The sequence below is a fragment of the Scylla paramamosain genome, chromosome 1 (assembly GCF_035594125.1).
Source record: "Scylla paramamosain isolate STU-SP2022 chromosome 1, ASM3559412v1, whole genome shotgun sequence".
Lineage (NCBI taxonomy): Eukaryota > Metazoa > Arthropoda > Malacostraca > Decapoda > Portunidae > Scylla > Scylla paramamosain.
This window is the reverse complement of record NC_087151.1, coordinates 16,554,926-16,580,000: the sequence shown is the minus strand read 5'-3', so window position 1 is coordinate 16,580,000 and position 25,075 is coordinate 16,554,926. Positions and strand designations below refer to the sequence as shown.

The following is a 25,075-nucleotide window of genomic DNA, read 5'->3' as shown; positions in this document are numbered from 1 at the left end:
ATTAAAGAATGAAGGAAACTTTTTTTTTTTTTTTTTTTTTTTTACGAACTACATTCTAGCTTGACCAGACCAAGTATTTCTTTCTAGCTTGCTTGTGACTGCTTTAACCGACAACCTAATGAGGTGCCTCCGTGTTCGTACCTTGCCTGATCAAACTCTTACTGTATCCATCTACTGTCATCATCTACTTTTTTTTTTTTTTTTATGTAGGAAGGACACTGGCCAAGGGCAACAAAAATCTAATAAGAAAAAAATGCCCACTGAAATGCCAGTCCCATAAAAGGGTCAAAGCAGTGGTCAAAAATTGATGGATAAGTGTCTTGAGACCTCCCTCTTGAAGGAATTCAAGTCATAGGAAGGTGGAAATACAGAAGCAGGCAGGGAGTTCCAGAGTTTACCAGAGAAAGGGATGAATGATTGAGAATACTGGTTAACTATTGCGTTACAGAGGTGGACAGAATAGGGGTGAGAGAAAGAAGAAAGTCTTGTGCAGCTAGGCCGCGGAAGGAGGGGAGGCATGCAGTTAGCAAGATCAGAAGAGCAGTTAGCATGAAAATAGCGGTAGAAGACAGCTAGATATGCAACATTACGGCGGTGAGAGAGAGGCTGAAGACAGTCAGTTAGAGAAGAGGAGTTGATGAGACGAAAAGCTTTTGATTCCACCCTGTCTAGAAGAGCAGTATGAGTGGAACCCCCCCAGACATGTGAAGCATACTCCATACATGGACGGATAAGGCCCTTGTACAGAGTTAGCAGCTGGGGGGGGGGGGTGAGAAAAACTGGCGGAGACGTCTCAGAACACCTAAATTCATAGAAGCTGTTTTAGCTAGAGATGAGATGTGAAGTTTCCAGTTCAGATTATAAGTAAAGGACAGACCGAGGATGTTCAGTGTAGAAGAGGGGGACAGTTGAGTGTCATTGAAGAAGAGGGGATAGTTGTCTGGAAGGTTGTGTCGAGTTGATAGATGGAGGAATTGAGTTTTTGAGGCATTGAACAATACCAAGTTTGCTCTGCCCCAATCAGAAATTTTAGAAGAATAAAAATTCAGGCGTTCTGTGGCTTCCCTGCGTGATATGTTTACCTCCTGAATGGTTGGACGTCTATGAAAAGACGTGGAAAAGTGTAGGGTGGTATCATCAGCGTAGGAGTGGATAGGACAAGAAGTTTGGTTTAGAAGATCATTAATGAATAATAAGAAGAGAGTGGGTGACAGGACAGAACCCTGAGGAACACCACTGTTAATAGATTTAGGAGAAGAACAGTGACCGTCTACCACAGCAGCAATAGAACGGTCAGAAAGGAAACTTGAGATGAAATTACAGAGAGAAGGATAGAAACCGTAGGAGGGTAGTTTGGAAATCAAAGCTTTGTGCCAGACTCTTTCAAAAGCTTTTGATATGTCCAAGGCAACAGCAAAAGTTTCACCGAAATCTCTAAAAGAAGTTCGCCTACATTAGCCTCATCTGTGAAAAGGGTGATCACTCTTTTCCTTTAAACACCGACCTACTGCTTCAATTTAATGTTTTTTTTTTATTTATTACTATTATTATTATTATTATTATTATTATTATTATTATTATTATTATTATTAATAATATTATTATTATTATTACTATTATCATTATTATTATTATTATTATTATTATTATTATTATTATTATTATTATTATTGTTGTTGTTTTATTATCATTATTATTATTATTATTATTATTATTATTATTATTATTATTATTATTGTTGTTATTAGTATCATTATTATTATTTTGTTGTTGTTGTTGTTGTCGTTGTTGTTATTGTTATTGTTATTATTGTTATTAAATATTCTTAAACATCTATCATTTAATATAGCTAGATAAGGTTCCGTTATGGTGTCTGCTGTTGATCTGGCCTTCCTTACTGAGTCTTGATCATCCCCTCTTAAAAATTTTGTTGAAACTTTCGCTGTTGCCTTAGACTTATGAAAAGCATTTGACAAACTGGCACAAAGTTTTAATTTCCGAACTGTTCGCCTGCGGCTTATACACTTGCCTCTATAACTTCATCTCAAGTTTCCTTTCTGACCGTTCTGTTTCTGCTGTGGTAGACAGTCACTGTTTTTCTAAATCTATTAACAATAGTGTTCCTCGGTGTTTTGTTCTGTTATCCGCTCTTTTTATTAATCATCAGTGATCTGAATATAACTCATTGTTCTACCCCCTCATATACTGATGATGCCATTATAAACTTTTCCACGTAATTTCTGAGCTGTTCACCCCTTCAAGAATTAAACAATTCTCGCAGGGAAACCACAGAACGCCTAAATTATGATCTCTAAAATTTATGATTGGGACACAGCAAACTTTGTTTTCTTCGATGCCTCTCAACCTAATATCTTCATCTGTCCTCTCGACACAACATTTCACATAACAAATCCCTCTTCTTCATTGACACTCAACTGTCCCCCTCTTCTACATTACACATATGTGGGATTTCACCTATACTCCTCCCTTGAACAGGATGAAATCAAAAGCATTTCTTTTTATCAGATTTTCTGTCCGTCTACCACAGCAGCAATAGAACGGTCAGAAAGGAAACTTGAGATGAAGTTACAGAGAGAAGGATAGAAACCGTAGGAGGATAGTTTGGAAATCAAAGCTTTGTGCCAGACTCTATCAAAGGCTTTTGATATGTCCAAGTCAACAGCAAAAGTTTCACCAAAATCTCTAAAAGAGGATGACCAAGACTCAGTAAGGAAAGCCAGAAGATCACCAGTAGAGCGGCCTTGACGGAACCCATACTGGCGATCAGATAGAAGGCTGTGAAGTGATAGATGTTTAAGAATCTTCCTGTTGAGGATAGATTCAAAAACTTTAGATAGGCAGGAAATTAAAGCAATAGGACGGTAGTTTGAGGGATTAGAACGGTCACCCTTTTTAGGAACAGGTTGAATGTTGGCAAACTTCCAGCAAGAAGGAAAGGTAGATGTTGACAGACAGAGCTGAAAGAGTTTGACTAGGCAAGGTGCAAGCACGGAGGCACAGTTTCGGAGAACAATAGGAGGGACCCCATCAGGTCCATAAGCCTTCCGAGGGTTTAGGCCAGCGAGGGCATGGAAAACATCATTGCGAAAAATTTTAATACGTGGCATGAAGTAGTCAGAGGGTGGAGGAGAGGGAGGAACAAGCCAGACAGAGTTGACAGACAAGTTGACAAGTTGACAGACAGAGCTGAAAGAGTTTGACTAGGCAAGGTGCAAGCACGGAGGTACAGTTTCGGAGAACAATAGGAGGGACCCCATCAGGTCCATAAGCCTTCCGAGGGTTTAGGCCAGCGAGGGCATGGAAAACATCATTGAGAAAAATTTTAATATGTGGCATGAAGTAGTCAGAGGGTGGAGGAGAGGGAGGAACAAGCCCAGAATCGTCCAAGGTAGAGTTTTTAGCAAAGGTTTGAGCAAAGAGTTCAGCTTTAGAAATAGATGTGATAGCAGTGGTGCCATCTGGTTGAAGTAGAGGAGGGAAAGAAGAAGAAGCAAAGTTATTGGAGATATTTTTGGCTAGATGCCAGAACATAAGAACATAAGAACATAAGAAATAAGGGAAGCTGCAAGAAGCGACCAGGCTTACACGTGGCAGTCCCTGTATGAAACACTCCTACCTATTTCCATCTGTTATCCCCATCCATAAACTTGTCTAATCTTCTCTTAAAGCTCTCTAGTGTCCTAGCACTAACTACATGATTACTGAGTCCGTTCCACTCATCTACCACTCTATTTGAGAACCAATTTTTTCCTATCTCCTTCCTAAACCTAAATTTTTCAAGCTTGAACCCGTTATTTCTTGTTCTACCCTGGTTGCTGATCCTAAGAATTTTGCTTACATCTCCCTTGTTATAACCCTTATACCACTTAAAGACTTCTATCAGGTCCCCTCTTAACCTACGTCTCTCTAGAGAATGTAAATTTAACCGCTTCAACCTCGCTTCGTAAGGAATACTCCTCATCCCCTGTATCCTTTTAGTCATTCTCCTCTGTACTGATTCTAATAGACCTATATCTTTCCTGTAATGTGGGGACCAGAACTGCACAGCGTAGTCTAGATGAGGTCTGACCAGCGCCAAGTATAACTTTAATATTACTTCCGGCCTTCTACTTTTAACACTCCTAAAAATGAATCCTAGTACCCTATTTGCCTTGTTTCTGGCTTCTATGCATTGTTTCCCTAGACGGAGTTCAGAGCTAACTATAACTCCTAAATCTTTCTCGTACCCTGTACCTACCAGAGTTTGGGTGTTTAATGTGTACCTATTGTGTGGGTTTCCTCTACCTACGCTAAGCACTTTGCATTTATTGATATTAAATTGCATTTGCCATCTATCCTTCCATTCATTCATTCTATCTAAGTCTGTCTGCAAGGCGATGGCATCCGCTTCTGACCTAATTAATCTACCTATCTTTGTGTCATCCGCAAATTTACTAACATCGCTACTAATTCCACTATCCAAGTCATTGATATATATTAGAAATAATAATGGCCCTAATACTGATCCCTGTGGCACCCCACTAATGACATGACCCCACTCGGATTTCGAGCCGTTTATTAGCACTCTCTGTCGCCTGTTACAAAGCCATGACCCTATCCAACCTAACACCTTCCCATCTATCCCGTGCGCCCTAACCTTTCTCAGGAGCCTTTGATGGGGCACCTTGTCGAATGCTTTACTAAAGTCCAGATATAAGATATCATAACTATCACCATTATCTACTGCCTCGTACACCTTACTGTAAAAACTTAACAAGTTTGTCAGGCAAGACTTCCCCTTCGTGAAGCCATGCTGTGACTGATTTATCAAGTTATGTTTGTCTAAATGTTCCCTAATGTTCCTGGCTATTATTGACTCTAACATTTTACCTACAACTGAAGTTAAGCTGACAGGTCTATAATTAGACGCTAAAGTTTTATCCCCTTTCTTAAAGATGGGTACTACATTAGCCTGCCTCCACATGTCTGGTACCTCACCCGACTCCAGTGATTTCCTAAAGACAGAAACTAACGGCTCACTAATAATCTTTTTACATTCCTTCAGTACTCTGGGATATATTTCATCAGGTCCTGGTGACTTGAACTTTTTTAGCCTATCTATCTCCTGCTCCACTATCTCCCTAGTTATGGAAATATCCGTCAGCTTCTTATACTCATCTGCTCTAAACACCTGTTCACTATCTGGCATATCCTGCATGTTTTCCTGAGTGAAGACAGTTAAAAAATAAACATTCAGAAGTTTACTAATCTCCTCCCCAGAACTAACCAGCTCCCCATCTGCTGCCTTTAATGGACCTACAGTATCCTTATTCTTCGTCCTGTATACCCGATAAAATCCCTTGGGGTCCGTCTTCGCCTGGCTGGCTACCTTTAATTCATAATTGTCCTTAGCTTTCCTCGTTAACTTCCTGACTGTTCTAACTAATTCATTATACTGTGTCCTTAAAACTTCCTCACCTGCCCTTAATCTCTTAAATCACGAGGGGAGTTAGATCTTGAAAGATTTTGACATTTTCTGTTAATGAAGGAGTTTTTGGCTAGTTGGAAAACAGACTTGGCATGGTTCCGGGCAGAAATATAAAGTGCATGAGATTCTGGTGATGGAAGGCTTAAGTACCTTTTGTGGGCCACCTCTCTATCATGTATAGCACGAGAACAAGCTGTGTTAAACCAAGGTTTAGAAGGTTTAGGACGAGAAAAAGAGTGAGGAATGTACGCCTCCATGCCAGACACTATCACCTCTGTTATGCGCTCAGCACACAAAGACGGGTCTCTAACACGGAAGCAGTAGTCATTCCAAGGAAAATCAGCAAAATACCTCCTCAGGTCCCCCCAACTAGCAGAGGCAAAACGCCAGAGGCACCTTCGCTTAGGGGGATCCTGAGGAGGGATTGGTGTGATAGGACAAGATAAAGATATGAGATTGTGATCGGAGGAGCCCAACGGAGAAGAAAGGGCGACAGCATAAGCAGAAGGACTAGAGGTCAGGAAAAGGTCAAGAATGTTGGGCGTATCTCCAAGACGGTCAGGAATACGAGTAGGGTGTTGCACCAATTGCTCTAGGTCATGGAGGATAGAAAAGTTGTAGGCTAGTTCACCAGGATGGTCAGTGAAGGGAGAGGAAAGCCAAAGCTGGTGGTGAACATTGAAGTCTCCAAGAATGGAGATCTCTGCAAAAGGGAAGAGGGTCAGAATGTGCTCCACTTTGGAAGTTAAGTAGTCAAAGAATTTCTTATAGTCAGAGGAGTTAGGAGAGAGGTATACAGCACAGATAAATTTAGTATGAGAGTGACTCTGTAGTCGTAGCCAGATGGTGGAAAATTCGGAAGATTCAAGAGCGTGGGCACGAGAGCAGGTTAAGTCATTGCGCACATAAACGCAGCATCCAGCTTTGGATCGAAAATGAGGATAGAGAAAGTAGGAGGGAACAGAAAAGGGGCTACTGTCAGTTGCCTCAGACACCTGAGTTTCAGTGAGGAAAAGAAGATGAGGTTTAGAAGAGGAGAGGTGGTGTTCTACAGATTGAAAATTAGATCTTAGACCGCGAATGTTGGAGAAGTTAATGAAGAAAAAGTTGAGGGGGGTGTCAAGACACTTAGGGTCGTCGACAGAAAGGCAGTCCGACCTGGGAACATTTATGGTCCCCTCCCCAGATGGGGACTCCGAGGCTGGTGTAGGAGTCGCCATGATGATTTTAAAATTTTTGAGTGAAGGGTGTGTGTGTTATTTGGTGCTTGTAGTTTTGTGTGGAGGAAGAGAGTTGTCTTTAGAGGGCAGGCTGTGACTGCCCCCTTGTGTTGTGAGACACAAAGGGAAACGTTCAGTGAGGTCACAGCTGGGTTTAATGATAAGTTCACAGCACCCCCTGAACAGTGCTTTAGACCTCACTGGGAGTAATTATCGTTTCGGCAGGTGTCTACTGCCTCCTCCTTTATTTATCTATTTATTTATTTATTTATCTTCCTCCTCCTTTATTTATCTATTTATTCACATTTAGAGGTATCACACTAAGTCTGTTTTTCCGTTCCTGCCAGTCGCTGCCTTGCTGCCAGTACAGATGGTAGGAATGACATTGATAGCTCCACCAATACCTTTCCGCTGTTACGGGGGATCCTTCTCCACAGCGGAGAACCAGTCTGCACTCACTGTCGATGACAAGTAAGGTGTTCCAAACAATAAAGTCCAGTGTGTAGATTAATCTGGAGTGAAAAAACCATGAAGTGAAATCTGTTGACTATGTCATAATACAAGGTTGTTAGCATCCTACCGATACATTTTTGCAACGAACAACATCTGTGAAATAAAATAACTTTCACTATCTATTTGTTAAAGAAAGAAGGGTTAGTAATTTTTAATTTTCAGTGTGTTTTGTTAATATAGTACCTTTAATTTTCAAACTACCTCCTACGTCTGTTATCTTTCTGTCTGTAATTTTATCTCAAGTTTCCTTTCTGACCGTTCTACAGTGAATTTAGTATCTGCGAAATTATTAATCTTTTCTTGAAACTATTTATTTCATTACCAATATGATCACCAACGCCACCACTACACCTCCTCCTCCTTCTCCTCCTCCTCCTACTACTACTACTACTACTACTACTACTACTAATAATAATAATAATAATAATAATAATAATAATAATAATAATAATAATAATGATAATAACAGTAATAATAATAGTAATAATAATGACAATAATTACAATAATAATAATAATAATAATGATAATAATAATAATAATAATAATAATAATAATAATAATAATAATAGTAATAATAATAATAATAATAATAATAATTTATATGTACAGGTGTGTTCCATGACATTTCCGTCATTTCCACAGGCTGAGGGAGATTTTAGAGTTAGGTAAACTCAACAAGACTGAATTCGATGAACGGTGCCTGCCTGCCTCTGAGCAAGATGAAGACTCCATGTGGCTGCATCAGCCTAAGAACTCCATCATCACCGGCATGAAGTCATGTCCTATCATCGAGTATGACAGTTCCATCTTCTCCTCGTCTGTCGTTTCTGATGTAAGATTATTTGTTATGTACCATCCAATCTCATCCGACGTAAACAAAATTAATGATAGATGAGCACACGTCTACATTAGGCATTGTTGCAACGTTCAGTACACAGTATGGTTCACGAGATGCGATAGAAATACGCTAGAGGTAAACCTTTATTTACTACCTTGCATGCTGATAAAACACTCATTATAGTTATTTATTATTGTTTAAAGCATCAAAGTTCTCATTCCTCCAAATAACACAATGGGCATTATTAAGTCTGCTTTTTTTTTTTTTTCTGTAAGAGGTCCATTGGCCAATGGCAACGAAAATTTGGAATAAAAAAAAGCACAATGTCACTTCCCAAAGTTAAGACATCTGCGTTAGATTAGATTTTATGTGAGAAAGTTTAGTGAAACAAGCAGGCCTTCCAGTAAACACAGTAAGTTAATAGAAAAGTTAATGTTAAATAACAAATAGTGGGAACTATGCACTTTTTTTGAGTGAATATTTCAAAGCAAGTTTTATTCAGATTCCCATCGTAAAGTAAATTTGTTGGAATCTTTTCTACCAAGAAACTGTTGTTGTTGTTGTTGTTGTCGTTGTTTGTTGTTGTTGTTTGTTGTTGTTGTTGTTGTTGTTGTTGTTGTTGTTGTTGTTGTTGTGATTCTTGTTGTTGTTGTTCTTGTTGTTGTTGCTGCAGCTTTTGCTTGAGTTTGTTCTTGGCGTCGTTGTCGTCGTTGTTGTTGTTGTTGATGATGATGATGTTGCTTATAGACTGATTAAGCAAATGTAAATTGTTTTAGAGAAAATCTGAGTATCATAATCGAGCACATTTTTATTATTTTGACAGTTTCACCTGGTGTGTGAAGAGTTCCACATGCAGGCATTCTACCAGATCATGTATACAGTCGGGGGAGCCCTGGGCAGCGCCATCGGAGGTCAGATAGGAGACAGGTAATACTTGGCTTCTGAGCACCTTTTACTTAATACTGTTATAAACTCATCTATGGTCTCCGATCTCAGGTTTGCCACCGAAAATTAGCCGCCATGACCGTTGAGGAGGAGTCTGCAGGATTGTATCAAAATATTATTCTGCATTTGTTAATCTTTCTCAGAGTGGAAATATGAATAATACCTTTATTTTTGACAGAAAAATTATTTACAAATACTGTATAACATACATAATACCGAATGACGTTATACGATTATGCATCCATGTGTATTGCTCCTGAGGGGTGTTTGAATATAATATACATATTACTTTCACTTGGTCACTGTTAATTAAGAAACAATTACTCGTGGTGGGTTTCTGTGGTTATCAGGTGAAAGATGAATTTCAGAGGTGAATGTTGTTAAAAAAAATCTACATATTTGAATATTACACAGTTTTGAGAGACTAGGTGGCGAATACGAGACCGAGTGTCTCCATCGCGGGGCAGCCGCTGCCCGTGAGGTGTGAGTAGAAACAAAGGCCGGCCACGGTTCACGCAAAGGGACGCTTGGAGCCTCAAAAATGCTGACAGCAGAAATATTTACGGGTTGGCCACACTCACATGTACTTGCATATGTTAATGATTAAAGCTCTTTGATTGCATGAATAAGAGAAGTTAAATCCTATTAAAGGAAAGAATAATGCATGCCAAAATACTCTGGACAGAATCTACTAAACATAGCTAGATAGTAAGATGTAAATGATATTCATTACTTATCAATGGCAATAACTAGTCCATAGAAAGTTCCATGGTTTGTGAGGCAAGGTGAGGAGATCATGCAGCCTCCACCTACATCCGTCTACACCTATTTAACTACGTACGTACAGTCATGCTGTTACCTGAGAATGCAATTATACTCGTACATCCACTTACTGTATAATAGACGTTATTATTGGATTGTATTTTTTTTTTTTTTTTATGTAGGAAGGACACTGGCCAAGGGCAACAAAAATCCAATAAAAAAAAATATGCCCACTGAAATGCCAGTCCCATAAAAGGATAAAAGCAGTGGTCAAAAATTGATGAATAAGTGTCTTGAAACCTCCCTCTTGAAGGAATTCAAGTCATAGGAAGGTGGAAATACAGAAGCAGGCAGGGAGTTCCAGAGTTTACCAGAGAAAGTGATGAATGATTGAGAGTACTGGTTAACTTTTGCGTTAGAGAGGTGGACAGAATAGGGGTGAGAGAAAGAAGAAAGTCTTGTACAGCGAGGCCGCGGGAGGAGGGGAGGCATGCAATTAGCAAGATCAGAAGAGCAGTTAGCATGAAAATAGCGGTAGAAGACAGCTAGAGATGCAACATTGCGGCGGTAAGAGAGAGGTTGAAGACTGTCAGTAAGAGGAGAGGAGTTGATGAGACGAAAAGCTTTTGATTCCTCCCCTGTCTTATGTATCCATAAGAACATAAGAAAATAAAGGAAGTTTCAAAAAGCCATCAGGCCTGTGCATGGCAGTCCCTTCACAAAAAATACCCATCCGTCATCCTTATCCATAATTTTATCTAATTTTCTTTTAAAGTTCCATACTGACCTAGCTCTAACAACCAGATTAGAATCCATTCCAGTCACTTACAACTCTTTTCGAGAATAATTTTTTCCTCTTTTTTTTTTTTTTTTTTAATCTAGCCTTATCAGTATTACATCAAAATAGCGTAATCACTGCTTCAAATGTGTGACGATTGTGTCATAAAATATTCTTTCTCGTTGGAGCCATTGCTTGTATTACTTCACTCATTTGAATTGCAAGAGGCTCGTATAGCATCGAAGATTGTTTCAGACTCCCTTTTTTTTTCTTTTTTTTTTCTTTTTTTTTTGTCAGCTTCTATGAACAAAAGTGAGCCATTAAGGCGCTTCCATTCTATACGTAAGGTTAAATTTCACGTCGCAGAGCTGCTGCCCTCCAGCACGAATTTATCGTGATGTCTGTGGCATTAGTATCTAGGATCTTCCCCGAAGTTACCTTCCACATTGCTGAGAGTTGATACCGCCGCTCCTACCACTGACAGCATTGCTGTGAATCTGTGTACTCTTATCTAGTACAATATTATCAAGGTACCATAATGATTCATTGCGTGTTGTCACTGAGATTAAAGGAATTTATAGGGCGGAGCCTTCAGTGTGACGTTAAACGTATAGAAGTTAAGTACCTTAAGTATTAATTTTGTAAATAAAAAATTATGAAAAATTAGTGGAACATCTGAAACAGTCCCTGATATATAAAAACTGTACATAAAAAAAAAATTAAAAAATAGTGGAACATCTGAAACAGTACCCGATACAATTATTACCCGATACAGTTTATTATAGTTATTTCAGAAAAAAAAAAAAAAGGCGGAGCACTGCTTCTGAAACCCATATTACTGACTAACAGTGTCTTTTCTGACAAACGGTATACAAATATTTGCAGAGTCGGTGGGCTAGTGATAATGGTACTGCTGGTGTGGGGGTGGCGGCTGGTAATGATAAGGGTGATTACCTATCCTGAATCGTTCTGAACTGAAGAGAAAAAATGTAGCGTTCCGGTTTGAATCAATACGGAAAGCCATTTGTTTTGTATTTCACTTCCTCAACTCTGAAGGATCAAACAGATGAAATTCAAAACATATTTGTATGTTACAGGGAGTGCATATTTTAGTAGGTCATAAAGCCAATGCCTGATATTTTCTTTGCTATCTAATACGTATCAAGTCCGCATCGTAGTGACACTCCCCCCTCCCTGTCACCCTCTTACACCCTGTGTCAGAGCTGACTTGTGTGGCGCCCTGGTCAAACCTCAGCTTCAGCGCCCGCCCGCCCTACTCTTTATAGAAGTCGATATATTTATTTCACTATTAAGATATTCAAAATTACACCAGCAAATGTAATGTTACAGATATGTACAGTACAGTACAAGCATAAGAGAGAGAGAGAGAGAGAGAGAGAGAGAGAGAGAGAGAGAGAGAGAGAGAGAGAGAGAGAGAGAGAGAGAACAGACACACTAAAGTACAAACAGGCAAAATAGACAAGCAAATTATTGCAGATAGGATACAAAAGCAAAATTATATTGCCCAGATCTTCAATTACCCATATTCTCTTCTATTTATACAATAAAACCAAACAAATATAACATAGCGGACAGCAGTTTTATAAGAAAGTGGACTAGATTATAATTGAATTGAATATCAAAACAAGAAAAACGCCATAGAAACTAAACTGTATGTTTGCCATCTAAAATTTGACCTTTCTTGCTCTCCTTGAATAAAACTCACCAATCACATCATTACAGAAAGAGCAGTAAGACGCTAATGTCATATTGTATACTTCAGGTAGATTTTGATTAACTTCAGTTTTGAAAAGTCCTATGTGCCTCAGCTGCAGTAACTGAGAGGGTTATACAAAGTCTGAGAGCAGTCCACAAAACTGGTTAAATTTCCGAAAGCTTCCTTTCATTTTTAAAGATCAGCAACTCAAACAAGGTCATGGTGCCCGATGGCAAGCCAGGCAAGTGCTTCAGTTCCTACAAAGGGCCCCTGCCATCCTAGTCAGAGTGTTCTTTATATTACAATGTCATCACATTGTTTTGTCAATTGCTCATCCGAGAGACGCTGAAAATTTGACATAGCTCCAAACCTGTCTCCTATAATTTCCAATGTGGAAAATCTCACTTCATCGGCTGAGGTTGCAGCATCAACGACAACGTTGAAAAATATAACCTCCAGCTTCTTCAGGGCATCATTCAAAAGCTTATCATATGATTCATAGGCAAAGTTCCGCTTTATGGACCTGATTCTTTCCTTTTATAGAACCTCTTATAGGCTGGACGGATGTGGCTGATGCGCAATTTCTGTACCCAGTTTTTTACTTAATATAGTCCAGTCGTCTACGTCGTATTTTCCTTTTACTCCCGGGAACACATGTACACCACAACAACCACGTATTCTACTAGAACAAAATGGTGGCAAGTGATGAAATGGAAATTCAGTTTTTTTTATTTTTTATTATGTAGGAGGGACACTGGCCAAGGGCAACAAAATTTCAAAAAAAAGAAAAGGGCTCCAAAGCGGTAGTCAAAATTTGAAGAACAAGTGTCTTGAAACCTCCCTCTTGAAGGAATGCAAGTCATAGGAAGGTGGAAATACAGAAGCAGGCAGGGAGTTCCAGAGTTTACCAGAGAAAGGGATGAATAATTGAGAATACTGGTTAACTCTTGCGTTAGAGAGGTGGACAGAATAGGGGTGAGAGAAAGAGGAAAGTCTTGTGCAGCAAGGCAGTGGGAGGAGGGGAGGCATACAGTTAACAAGATCAGTTAGCATGAAAATAGCGGTAGAGGATAGCTAGAGATGAAACATTGCGGCAATGAGAGAGACGCTGAAGACAGTCAGTTAGAGGAGAGGAGTTAATGAGACGAAAAGCTTTTGATTCCACCCTGTCTAGAAGAGCAGTATGAGTGGAATCCCCCCAGACATGTGAAGCATACTACATACATGGACGAATAAGGCCCTTGTACAGAGTTAGCAGCTGGGGGATGAGAAAAACTGGCGGAGACGTCTCAGAACGCTTAACTTCATAAAAGCTGTTTTAGCTAAAGATAAGATCTGAAGTTTCCAGTTCAGATTATAAGTAAAGGACAGACCGAGGATGTTCAGTGTAGAAGAGGGAGACAGTTGAGTGTCATTGAAGAAGAGGGGATAGATGTCTGGAAGATTGTGTCGAGTTGATAGATGAAGGAATTGAGTTTTAGAGGCATTGAACAATACCAAGTTTGCTCTGCCCCAATCAGAAATTTTAGAAGAATAAAAATTCAGGCGTTCTGTGGCTTCCCTGTGTGAAATGTTTACTTCCTGAAGGGTTGGACGTCTATGAAAAGACGTGGAAAAGTGCAGGGTGGAATCATCAGCGTAGAAGTGGATAGGACAAGAAGTTTGGTTTAAAAGGTCATTGCTGAATGATAAAGAGAGTGGATGACAGGATAGCACCCCTGAGGAACACCACTATTAATAGATTTAGGAGAAGAACAGTGATCGTCTACCAAAGCAGCAATAGAACGGTCAGAAAGGAAACTTGAGACGAAGTTACAGAGAGAAGGATAGAAACCGTTAGGAGGGTTGTTTGAAAATCAAAGCTTTGTGCCAAACTCTATCAAAAGCTTTTGATATGTTCAAGGCAACAGCAAAAGTTTCACCAAAATCTCTAAAAGAGGATGACGAAGACTCAGCAAGGAAGGCCAGAAGATCATCAATAGAGCGGCCTTGGCGGAACCCATACTGGCGATCAGATAGAAGGTTGTGAAGTGATAGATGTTTAAGAATCTTCCTGCTGAGGATAGATTCAAAAACTGTAGATAGGCAGAAAATTAAAGCAATAAGACTGCAATATGAGGAATTAGAACGATCACCCTTTTTAGAAACAGGCTGAATGTAGGCAAACTTCCAGCAAGAAGGAAAGGTAGAGGTTGACAGACAGAGTTGAAAGAGTTTGACTAGGCAAGATACAAGCACGGAGGCACAGTTTGGGAGAACAATAGGAGGGACCCCATCATGTCCATGAGCCTTCCGAGGGTTAAGGCCAACGAGGGCATAGAAAACATCATTGTGAAGAATTTTAATAGGTAGCATGAAGTAGTTAGAGGGTGGAGGAGAGGGAGGAACAAGCCCTGAATCGTTCAAGCATAGCATAGGTTTGAGCGAAGAGTTCAGCTTTAAAGATAGATGTGATAGCAGTGGTGCCATCTGGTTGAAATAAAGGAGGGAAAGAAGAAACAAAGTTATTGGAGATATTTTTGGCTAAATGCCAGAAGTCACGAGGGGAGTTGGATCTTGAAAGATTTTGACACTTTCTATTAATGAAGGAGTTTTTGGCTAGTTGGAGAACAGATTTGGCATTGTTCCGGGCAGAAATATAAAGTGAATAAGATTCTGGTGATGGAAGGCTGAAGTACCTTTTGTGGGCCACCTCTTTATCATGTATAGCACGAAAACAAGCTGTGTTAAACCAAAGTTTTGGAAGGTTTAGGTCAAGAAAAAGAGTGAGGAATGTATGCATCCATGCCAGACACTATCACCTCTGTTATGCGCTCAGCACACAAAGACGGGTCTCTGACACGGAAGCAGTAGTCATTCCAAGGAAAATCAGCAAAATACCTTCTCAGGTTCCCCCAACTAGCAGAGGCAAAACGCCAGAGGCACCTCCGCTTAGGGGGATCATGAGGAGCGATTGGAGTAATAGGACAAGATGAGACTGTGATCGGAGGATCCCAGCGGAGAAGAGAGGGTTACAGCATAAGCAGAAGGATTAGAGGTTAGGGAAAAGTCAAGAATGCTGGGCGTATCTCCAAGGAATATGAGTAGGGTGTTGCATCAATTACTCTAGGTCGTGAAAGATAGCAAAGTTGAAGACTAATTCACCAGGATGGTCAGTGAAGTGAGAGGAAAGCCAAAGCCGGTGGTGAACTTTGAAGTCTCCAAGAATGGAGATCTCTGAAAAAGGGAAGAGAGTCAGAATGTGCTCCACTTTAGAAGTTAATTAGTCAAAGAATTTCCTATAGTCAGAGGAGTTAGGTGAGAGTTATACAGCACGGATAAATTTAGTTTGAGAGTAACTCTGTAGTCGTAGCCAGATGGTGGAAAACTCGGAAGATTCAAGAGCATGGGCACGAGAGCAGGTTAAACCGTTGCGCACATAAATGCAACATCCAGCTTTGGATTGAAAATGATAATGGAGAAAGTAGGAGGGAACAGAAAAGGGGCTACTGTCGGTTGCTTCAGACACCTGTTTCAGTGAGAAAAAGAATATGAGGTTTAGAAGAGGAGAGGTGGTGTTCCACAAATTTGAAATTAGATCTAAGACCGAATGTTGCAGAAGTTAATGAAGAAAAAGTTGGGATATCGACTTAGGGTTGATATCAGAAGAGCAGTCCGACCTGGGGACATTTATGGTCCCCTCCCCAGATGGGGACTCCGAGGCTGGTGTAGGAGTCGCTATAATAATTTTGAATTTTGAGTGAAGGGTGTGTGTGTGTAATTAGGTACTTGTAGTTTTGTGTGAAGGAAGAGAGTTGTCTTTAGACAGCAGGCTGTGACTGCCCCCTTGTGTTGTGAGGCGCAAAGGGAAATGTTCAGTGAGGTCACAGCTGGGTTTAATGGTAAGTTCACAGCACCCCATGATCCAGTGCTTTAGATCTCACTGGGAGTAATTGTCGTTTCGGCAGGTGCCTACTGCCTCCTCCTGAGTTTGGCATCTTTTGTGCCGTCTCTCTTGCCCACTACATGCATGTACTCGCTGCCTCCGATGTGCCCCCTAGCCACAGCTAGCCGCTCCGGCTTTATCTTGTGCCTTGGGTTTCTGGATACCTGCTCCTGCTACATGTTGTTGGTGCTTCTACTGACCATGTCGGGTTTTCTGCTCATGGTTTATACCTGCTTTGTGGGCCCACACTCGTCACTCACCTCACCATGCTCTGGTGCTCCTGCTGACCGTGCTGAGTTTCCTGCTCGTGATTTATACCTGCCACATGTGCTCGCACTCGTCGCATACAACGTTTACTGTCCTCTGACCGTGTTGGGGTTCTTGCTCGTTTTTTTATACCTACTACGTGGGCCCACACTCGTCGAAGACAACGTCTACTATCTACTGACAGTGTTGGGCTTCCTGCCTGTGGTTTATACCTGCCACGCACTCGTCGCCTACCACGTCTTATTCTATCGTGCCTTTTGTTCCTGCTACGGTGGATCCTGGTCAGACTTCCCTTCCTGCCTGCCTGATTGCTCACATCAGCTTATATCGCCGCCATCTTCACGCGCTGTCCACGGCTTTGAGCTACGATTTGATGTGATATTGGTATTTTACCGGTGGTGTTACTTTTTCCAATTTTTTCCGGTAAAGGAAGCCATTTTCTCTTATCTGAGGCACCCAGTGATGCCGTAGTGTTTTTCCTGTTCTGTGATTCGTTGTTCTGACGTCACGGCTGTGTGAGCCTTATGACTGGCCACTGCATGCGTCACTTGATTTTCTGTCTCTGTGATTGGCTTAGGTACAGTATTCTTTTGTGCCCTTTTTGCTGGCGTCTCCTGTTCAGGTTTTCAGTAGCTGAATACTACGCTCAATGTCACTGTCTTACTTTCTCATGATTTGTATAGCTAAGCATGAATTACACATTTATACATGTTTATTATTATTATTATTATTATTATTGTATTATTATTATTGTGTCTTGTTCAACACACACACATACATATATTTTCATATATTTATTTCATCTTTTTTCCTTGTGACCTGTGTGTCATCCAGTGTCAAGAGTGGATATTTCGCAGCTCCAATTAATTTTCCCGTCACTGATGACGCACACAGCATTCAACGGACGTAGTAAACATACAAAGACCATTCCAACCGTCCCTATGACCTGACGCTACTGCAGTGTCAATAGTTCTCTACTAATCAACATGGTCAGGTATATTAACACGCATTTAGATGATTTGTTATAATTTGCTCATGTGTATTTTCCTCCTGTGTTTAATGCTATTTGGCAACATGTGGTAGCTCATGAAAACTGGATTGACCAAGCCGTGACGAGACAAGCCAATCACTGGAGTCAGTGAGGTGTGGGTGGTCATGCCGCTCCAGGTGTCCACATATACTTTATTTTTCATTCTTTGTATTACCTAATATATACAGTACTTAAGACAGACCAGGCATCTATTATTAGAGCAGTAGAACAATCATGATATTTTATATCATTATATATATATATATATATATATATATATATATATATATATATATATATATATATATATATATATATATATATATATATATATATATATATATATATATATACGTGTGTGTGTGTGTGTGTCTAATATATATATATATATATATATATATATATATATATATATATATATATATATATATATATATATATATATATATATATATATATATATATATATATATATATATATATATATATATATATATATATATATATATATGAATAATACATATATGTTCCTGCTAAGGTGGATCCTGGTCAGACTTCCCTTCCTGCCTGCCTGATTGCTCACATCAGCTTATATATATATATATATATATATATATATATATATATATATATATATATATATATATATATATATATATATATATATTCTTAATTTCATCCATGCTATTGTGTGATGATAATCAGCCATATAAATTGTCTTCCTCTCTGCACTGCCTGCTAGGTTTGGGCGGCGGCGGGCAGTTCAGTTGGGCGCCGTGCTGTACCTAGGCGGGATTCTTGCAATCGCCTTCGTGCCGCTCTACGAAGTAGTGTTAATGATGCGCGTCATATTGGGCTTCGCCAACACGAGCATGCTTGTGACCGGCTGGAACATGGGTATGTGGTACCGGTATTGTCTTTACACGTTAAGTACTCGGCAATGAAAGGCTGCATTTTCTTCGATATCTATTTCCTTCATGCAGTGCAATCGGAGACTGGTAGTGACCATCATCATCATCTTAAAATTATTAATATGCAAGTGGGAATTATTCAAGATTTCGAAATAGATGGTAGGGGCGGTCTTTATAATAAAAGTGTGTGTGTGTGTGTGTGTGTGTGTGTGTGTGTGTGTGTGTGTGTGTGTGTGTGTGTGTGTGTGTGTGTGTGTGTGTGTGTGTTCACGATCGCTATTGTGAACGGACCTTGAGTTTAGATAATAACGATAAAACTCTCTTCTGTGCCCATTTGTGACAAGGTTATCTTCCATGTACTCGTAAGTTTGATGCTGACAGTTCTTTTTTGTGTGTTGTAAAATTTGTTGTGATCCTGAGCCACAGTAGCTGCTGAAACTATTTCCTTTTTCCGCCAGTTATAGAAGGATCCCCGGCAACGGCCAGGACCCTAACGGGTATGTTGATGGGGCTGCCCTTCTCCATATTCATCATGCTCTTAGCAGGCGTTGGCTACTTCATCAGGACATGGCAAAATCTTCTTTTGGCATGTAGCGCCCCCGTGTTCTTTCTAATCCCACTCTCCTTGTGAGTAATATGTGATGCATGTGATCCATACACATTTGTTTATCTTGAAGTAAAAATTTAACATCACTAATTTTCAGCTCTATTTTGCGTTGGTAAACAAGACTTAGTCGCATTTTTTATTTTTTTATTTTTTTTCATTTCATCTTTGTCATGAATCCCCCTTCAAAATGTGTTCTTATTAGCATGGTGTGTGTAGGTGTGTGTGCACTATTGAGATCAGTTTGAAAGTTTTATTAAGGAGAAATACTATGTTCATTGGGTGCGCTTGTTGTAGGCATTATTTAGCGATGGTTAGTACAACTCACAGCTGAGACTCTCCTCATTGCCGTCGGCAGCATTGTGGACGAGTCACCGCGATGGCTGCTACAACAAAACCGAAGCAAGGAAGCTTATGCCATACTACAGAAAGCCGTCAGACTAAACAAAGCAAAGATTAAGGGTGATCTATCCACAATTGTTGATAAGATTGCACAGGTAAGTGCTGTTCGTTTCACACTTTATGACAGATTATTGTTGAGAAATATATATGTATGCATAAATCTGTGAATATACAGTGCATCCAACAATGGACAGATGGATATTTCTTTTTCACATGGTAGATTTTCCTTAAGTTACATTTCACTGATTCGGTACGTTGTAGTGTTCGGTAATACATCTGCTTACTGCTTTTATTCCTCTAGTTAACTATATAAACCGTGTGACACAACTTCATTAATAATATCTCACTCTTGTTGAAATAGGCTCACCTTGTCCTGGGAAAGAATGAAAGACTGAAAGATCAGCAAATAGGTTCGAGAGTTTCACCTCTCGCCGCACAGCTCCAAAAGGAATATTTTCCCAGCTTGCTAGACCAACTATGGCCCAAGCGTTTCTTAACCTTTTTGACCTTCTTAACCTTTAGACCTCACCTCCCAGTGAGGTCTAAAGCACTGTTTAAGGGGTGCTGTGAACTTATCATTAAACCCAGCTGTGACCTCACTGAACGTTTCCCTTTGTGTCTCACAACACAAGGGGGCAGTTACAGCCTGCCCTCTAAAGACATCTCTCTTCCTCCGCACAAAACTACAAGCACCTAATAACACACACACCCTTCACTCAAAAATTTTAGAATCATCATGGCGACTCCTACACCAGCCTCAGAGTCCCCATCTGGGGAAGGGTCCATAAATGTCCCCAGGTCGGACTGCCTTTCTGTCGACGACCCTAAGTGTCTTGACACCCCCCTCAACTTTTTCTTCATTAACTTCTTCAACATTCGCGATCTAAGATCTAATTTTCGATCTGTAGAACAACACCTCTCTTCTAAACCTCATCTTCTTTTCCTCCCTGAAACTCAGGTGTCTGAGGCAACTGACAGTAGCCCCTTTTCTGTTCCCTCCTACTTTCTCTATCCTCATTTTCGATCCAAAGCTGGATGCTGCGTTTATGTGCGCAATGACTTAACCTGCTCTCGTGCCCACGGTCTTGAACCTTCCGAGTTTTCCACCATCTGGCTACGACTTCGGAGTCACTCTCATATTAAATTTATCTGTGCTGAATACCTCTCACCTAACTCCTCTGACTATAAGAAATTCTTTGACTACTTAACTTCCAAAGTGGAGCACATTCTGACCCTCTTCCCTTTTGCAGAGTTCTCCATTCTTGCAGACCTCAATGTTCACCACCAGCTTTGGCTTTCCTCTCCCTTCACTGACCATCCTGGTGAACTAGCCTACAACTTTGCTATCCTCCATGACCTAGAGCAATTGGTGCAACACCCTACTCATATTCCTGACCGTCTTGGAGACACGCCCAACATTCTTGACTTTTTCCTAACCTGTAATCCTTCTGCTTTTGCTGTCACCCTTTCTTCCCCGTTGGGCTCCTCCGATCATAATCTCATATCTTTATCTTGTTCTATCGCTCCAATCCCTCCTCAGGATCCCCATAAGCGAAGGTGCCTCTGGTGTTTTGCCTCTGCTAGTTGGGGGGACCTGAGGAGGTATTTTGCTGATTTTCCTTGGAATGACTACTGCTTCCGTGTCAGAGACCCGTCTTTGTGTGCTGAGCGCATAACCTTCTAAACCTTGGTTTAACACAGCTTGTTCTCGTGCTATACATGATAGAGAGGTGGCCCACAAAAGGTACTTAAGCCTTCCATCACCAGAATCTCATGCACTTTATATTTCTGCCCGGAACCATGTCAAGTCTGTTCTCCAACTAGCCAAAAACTCCTTCATTAACAGAAAATGTCAAAACCTTTCAAGATCTAACTCCCCTCGTGACTTCTGGCATCTAGCCAAAAATATCTCCAATAACTTTGCTTCTCCTTCTTTCCCTCCTCTATTTCAACCAGATGGCACCACTGCTATCACATCTATCAGCTGAACTCTTCGCTCAAACCTTTGCTAAAAACTCTACCTTGTTCTTTACCTACCGTTCTAATCCCTCAAACTAACGTCCTATTGCTTTAATTTAATTAACATCTATCACTTCACAACCTTCTATCTGATCGCCGGTATGGGTTCCGTCAAGGCCGCTCTACTGGTGATCTTCTGGCTTTCCTTATTGAGTTTGGTCATCCTCTTTTAGAGATTTTGGTGAAACTTTTGCTGTTGCCTTGGACATATCAAAAGCTTTTGATAGAGTCTAGCACAAAGCTTTGATTTCCAAGCTACCCTCCTACGGTTTCTATCCTTCTCTCTGTAACTTCATCTCAAGTTTCCTTTCTGACCATTCTATTGCTGCTGTGGTAGACGGTCACTGTTCTTTTCCTAAATCTATTAACAGTGGTGTTCCTCAGGGTTCTGTCCTGTCACCCACTCTCTTCTTATTATTCATTAATGATCTTCTAAACCAAACTTCTTGTCCTATCCACTCCTACGCTGATGATACCACCCTGCACTTTTCCACGTCTTTTCATAGACGTCCAACCCTTCAGGTGGTAAACATATCACGCAGGGAAGCCTCAGAACGCTTGACTTCTGATCTTTCTAAAATTTCCGATTGGGGCAGAGCAAACTTGGTATTGTTCAATGCCTCAAAAACTCAATTCCTCCATCTATCAACTCGACACAACCTTCCAGACAACTAACCCCTCTTCTTCAATGACACTCAACTGTCCCCCTCTTCTACACTGAACATTCTCGGTCTGTCCTTTATTTATAATCTGAACTGGAAACTTCACATCTCATCTCTAGCTAAAACAGCTTCTATGAATTTAGGCGTTCTGAGACGTCTCCTCCAGTTTTTCACACCCCCCCAGCTGCTAACTCTGTACAAGGGCCTTATCCGTCCATGTATGGAGTATGCTTCACATGTCTGGGGGGGGTTCCACTCATACTGCTATTCTAGACAGGGTGGAATCAAAAGCTTTTCGTCTCATCAACTCCTCTCCTCTAACTGACTGTCTTCAGCCTCTCTCTCACCACCGCAATGTTGCATATCTAGCTGTCTTCTACCGCTATTTTCATGCCAACTGCTCTTCTGATCTTGCTAACTGCATGCCTCCCCTCCTTTTGCGGTCTCATTGCACAAGACTTTCTTCTTTCTCTCACCCCTATTCTGTCCACCTCTGTAACGCAAGAGTTAACCAGTATTCTCAATCATTCATCCCTTTCTCTGGTAAACTCTGGAACTCCCTGCCTGCTTCTGTATTTCCACCTTCTTATGACTTGAATTCCTTCAAGAGGGAGGTTTCAAGACACTTATTCATCAATTTTTGACCACTGCTTTGACCCTTTTATGGGACTGGCATTTCAGTGGGCATATTTTTTTTTATTGGATTTTTGTTGCCCTTGGCCGGTGTCCTTCCTACAGAAAAAAAAAAAAAAGAATTTGTGGTTGCAACTATATATATATATATATATATATATATATATATATATATATATATATATATATATATATATATATATATATATATATAAGTTAAAGGCAGCTGTGAGTAGTAGGATTTGTTGTTGCAATAATATATATATATATATATATATATATATATATATATATATATATATATATATATATATATATATATATATATATATATATATATATGTGTGTGTGTGTGTGTGTGTGTGTGTGTGTGTGTGAAGCCAGGCAGTAGGTTTTCTTTGAGGCAGACGATGTCAAATGTAGCCGCACCGGCAGATCTTCATTAGCTCTCAGGTGATCTGTTTTACTGATCACACCCATCATCATAGGGTCGAGGAAAGGCAGTTCTCTCTCTGACATTTATTGATGAGGTAGGCATGACCGTAAGAACTATGAACAAGTTCTTGTTTTCAGTTTCTTACAAAATAACATTATACACTGATATTAAACACTTTCAACATATTACAGTATTCATTAATAATACATACAATCAACTTGGCACTATGACAGTCAGTTTTTACTACAAAATTTAAGTATTTACCTCAGTCACCATCCTGTCTGTCTTTGTCTGAGTGCGACTTGGCCATGAGTGACGCCCGCAGGCGACCAGTGGGTTAACCACACTCTACTAACAAATGAGCATCGGCTTTGGTGCTTAATATAGCATTGAATATTGATACTTACACATAATACACGTTTTCATGCAAACAGAAAACTATTGAACATTTCACTTATGATTACCGAGGAATAATGACGTGAGGTACATACGCTTTAGGTACAGTAACATTGAAAGCTATGGCACATTCTCTATTATTTATTTTCTTTTGGGTTTTTTCCATTTTTCATATAGTCTTCTGGATGTGTTCATCAAGTTTCCTGATTATTTGTCCATATGGTGATGTTTCGGATCTTCCTAGATCCATCTTCAGGTTGGGTCTGGTCATCGGTTTTTTTTTTTCTCTTCTTCTTCTTCTTTTTAAGGGGGCGAAGAAAAGTACTGCTACCTAAAGAGAAAGTGGACTGGAAGAGAAGTGGTGAAAGAAAGTAGAAAAGATAGATTGTGGGCTCAACCACATTGCTATTTTTTTTTTTTTTTCATAAACATACAGACATGCATTCCCTAGTCAGTGTTTAAACATTTTAAACATTTTATTAAGAAAGGGGGATGAAATACAGTACAGGGGGGGAACAAGGGTAAGTACGAAATACAGAAATATAAAGGAAGGTTACAGTTACCGGGCGGTCTGGTTTGCTGTGGCCTTAGTACTTTATTTTTGGATAAGCTATGTGTACATGTCGTGACTATGTTTCAGAGTTTACTTAATTTTAACAGATGAATTGAGTGTTAACTTAATAATTACAATTAACAGTACAGTTAATGATATATTGGTTCTGGATGCAGATTCCTTTCCAGGGAAAGTAGGCTCCTTGGGAACCAGGCGTGGCTCGATGGAGGTGCAGCATCGTGTAATGTCTGAAGAGTGGTGAAGTGCTCCCACCGCTCTTCCATTTTTTTCCACACCTGCGTTGCCATCTCATGCAGCCGAATGTTTATCAGAGCAATCAACACCCGTTGGTGGAGCTCCTCGTCTGTGGTCCGGTCCTCCCATTTAGTGTTGTAAGCAAACCGGAGAGCAGCATTCTGCACCTTCTGGAGACAGCTAATTGTGGATCTGCTCAGCGCGTGGGTTGGGACTGGAGGGTATGTCAGCATTGGCACTATCAGGGCCTTGACAAGGTGGAGTTTGAGGTTCACTGGCAAGTCCTTAAAGCAGTAGAGTCTGGTGAGGGCAGCTCTTGCCTGGGATGCCCTCTGTGCAGCATGGGAAAGTAGCCTCGTGATGTGACCTGCAGACCAAGGAGGTGCCCCTTCGTTTTGAACTCTACCTCTTCGTCCTCCACCAGCAGGGTCGCAGGTCTGAGGGTGGAAGTGGGGATGACCGTGAATTTGCCTACGTTGGTCTTGATTCTCCACCTTGTCTCATAGGAGTTGACCCTGGCTATATCCCTGCCAGTGCACATGTTTAGCATTGCTCTGGAGCGCCCCGGATGGAAGAGCACCTGGGAAACATCGTTGGCGTATTGGACGTTGAGGCGATGCCAGGCGTCTGGGTAGTCCCTGGTGTACACGGCGTACAGCATAGGCGAGAGGACGTTCCCGTGGGGAACACCCGTTTCCAGCCTGAACGGGGGACCAGTA

General features: G+C 40.5%; 1 protein-coding gene across 3 annotated transcripts in view; it reads left to right on the top strand.

Moving 5' to 3' along the window:
• LOC135101538 (solute carrier family 22 member 20-like) overlaps positions 1-25,075 on the top strand; it is a 103,353-nt gene that overhangs the window by 55,632 nt on the left and 22,646 nt on the right. For 2 of the 3 annotated variants that reach the window (XM_064005632.1, XM_064005640.1), the window contains 6 exons: positions 7,056-7,179; positions 7,866-8,055; positions 8,885-8,988; positions 18,228-18,382; positions 18,855-19,023; positions 19,359-19,497. In XM_064005632.1, coding sequence (XP_063861702.1) covers positions 7,056-7,179; positions 7,866-8,055; positions 8,885-8,988; positions 18,228-18,382; positions 18,855-19,023; positions 19,359-19,497 — 881 coding nt within the window. The remainder of the gene's footprint in view (positions 1-7,055; positions 7,180-7,865; positions 8,056-8,884; positions 8,989-18,227; positions 18,383-18,854; positions 19,024-19,358; positions 19,498-25,075) is intronic. The other variant, XM_064005649.1, reaches the window with a different exon arrangement.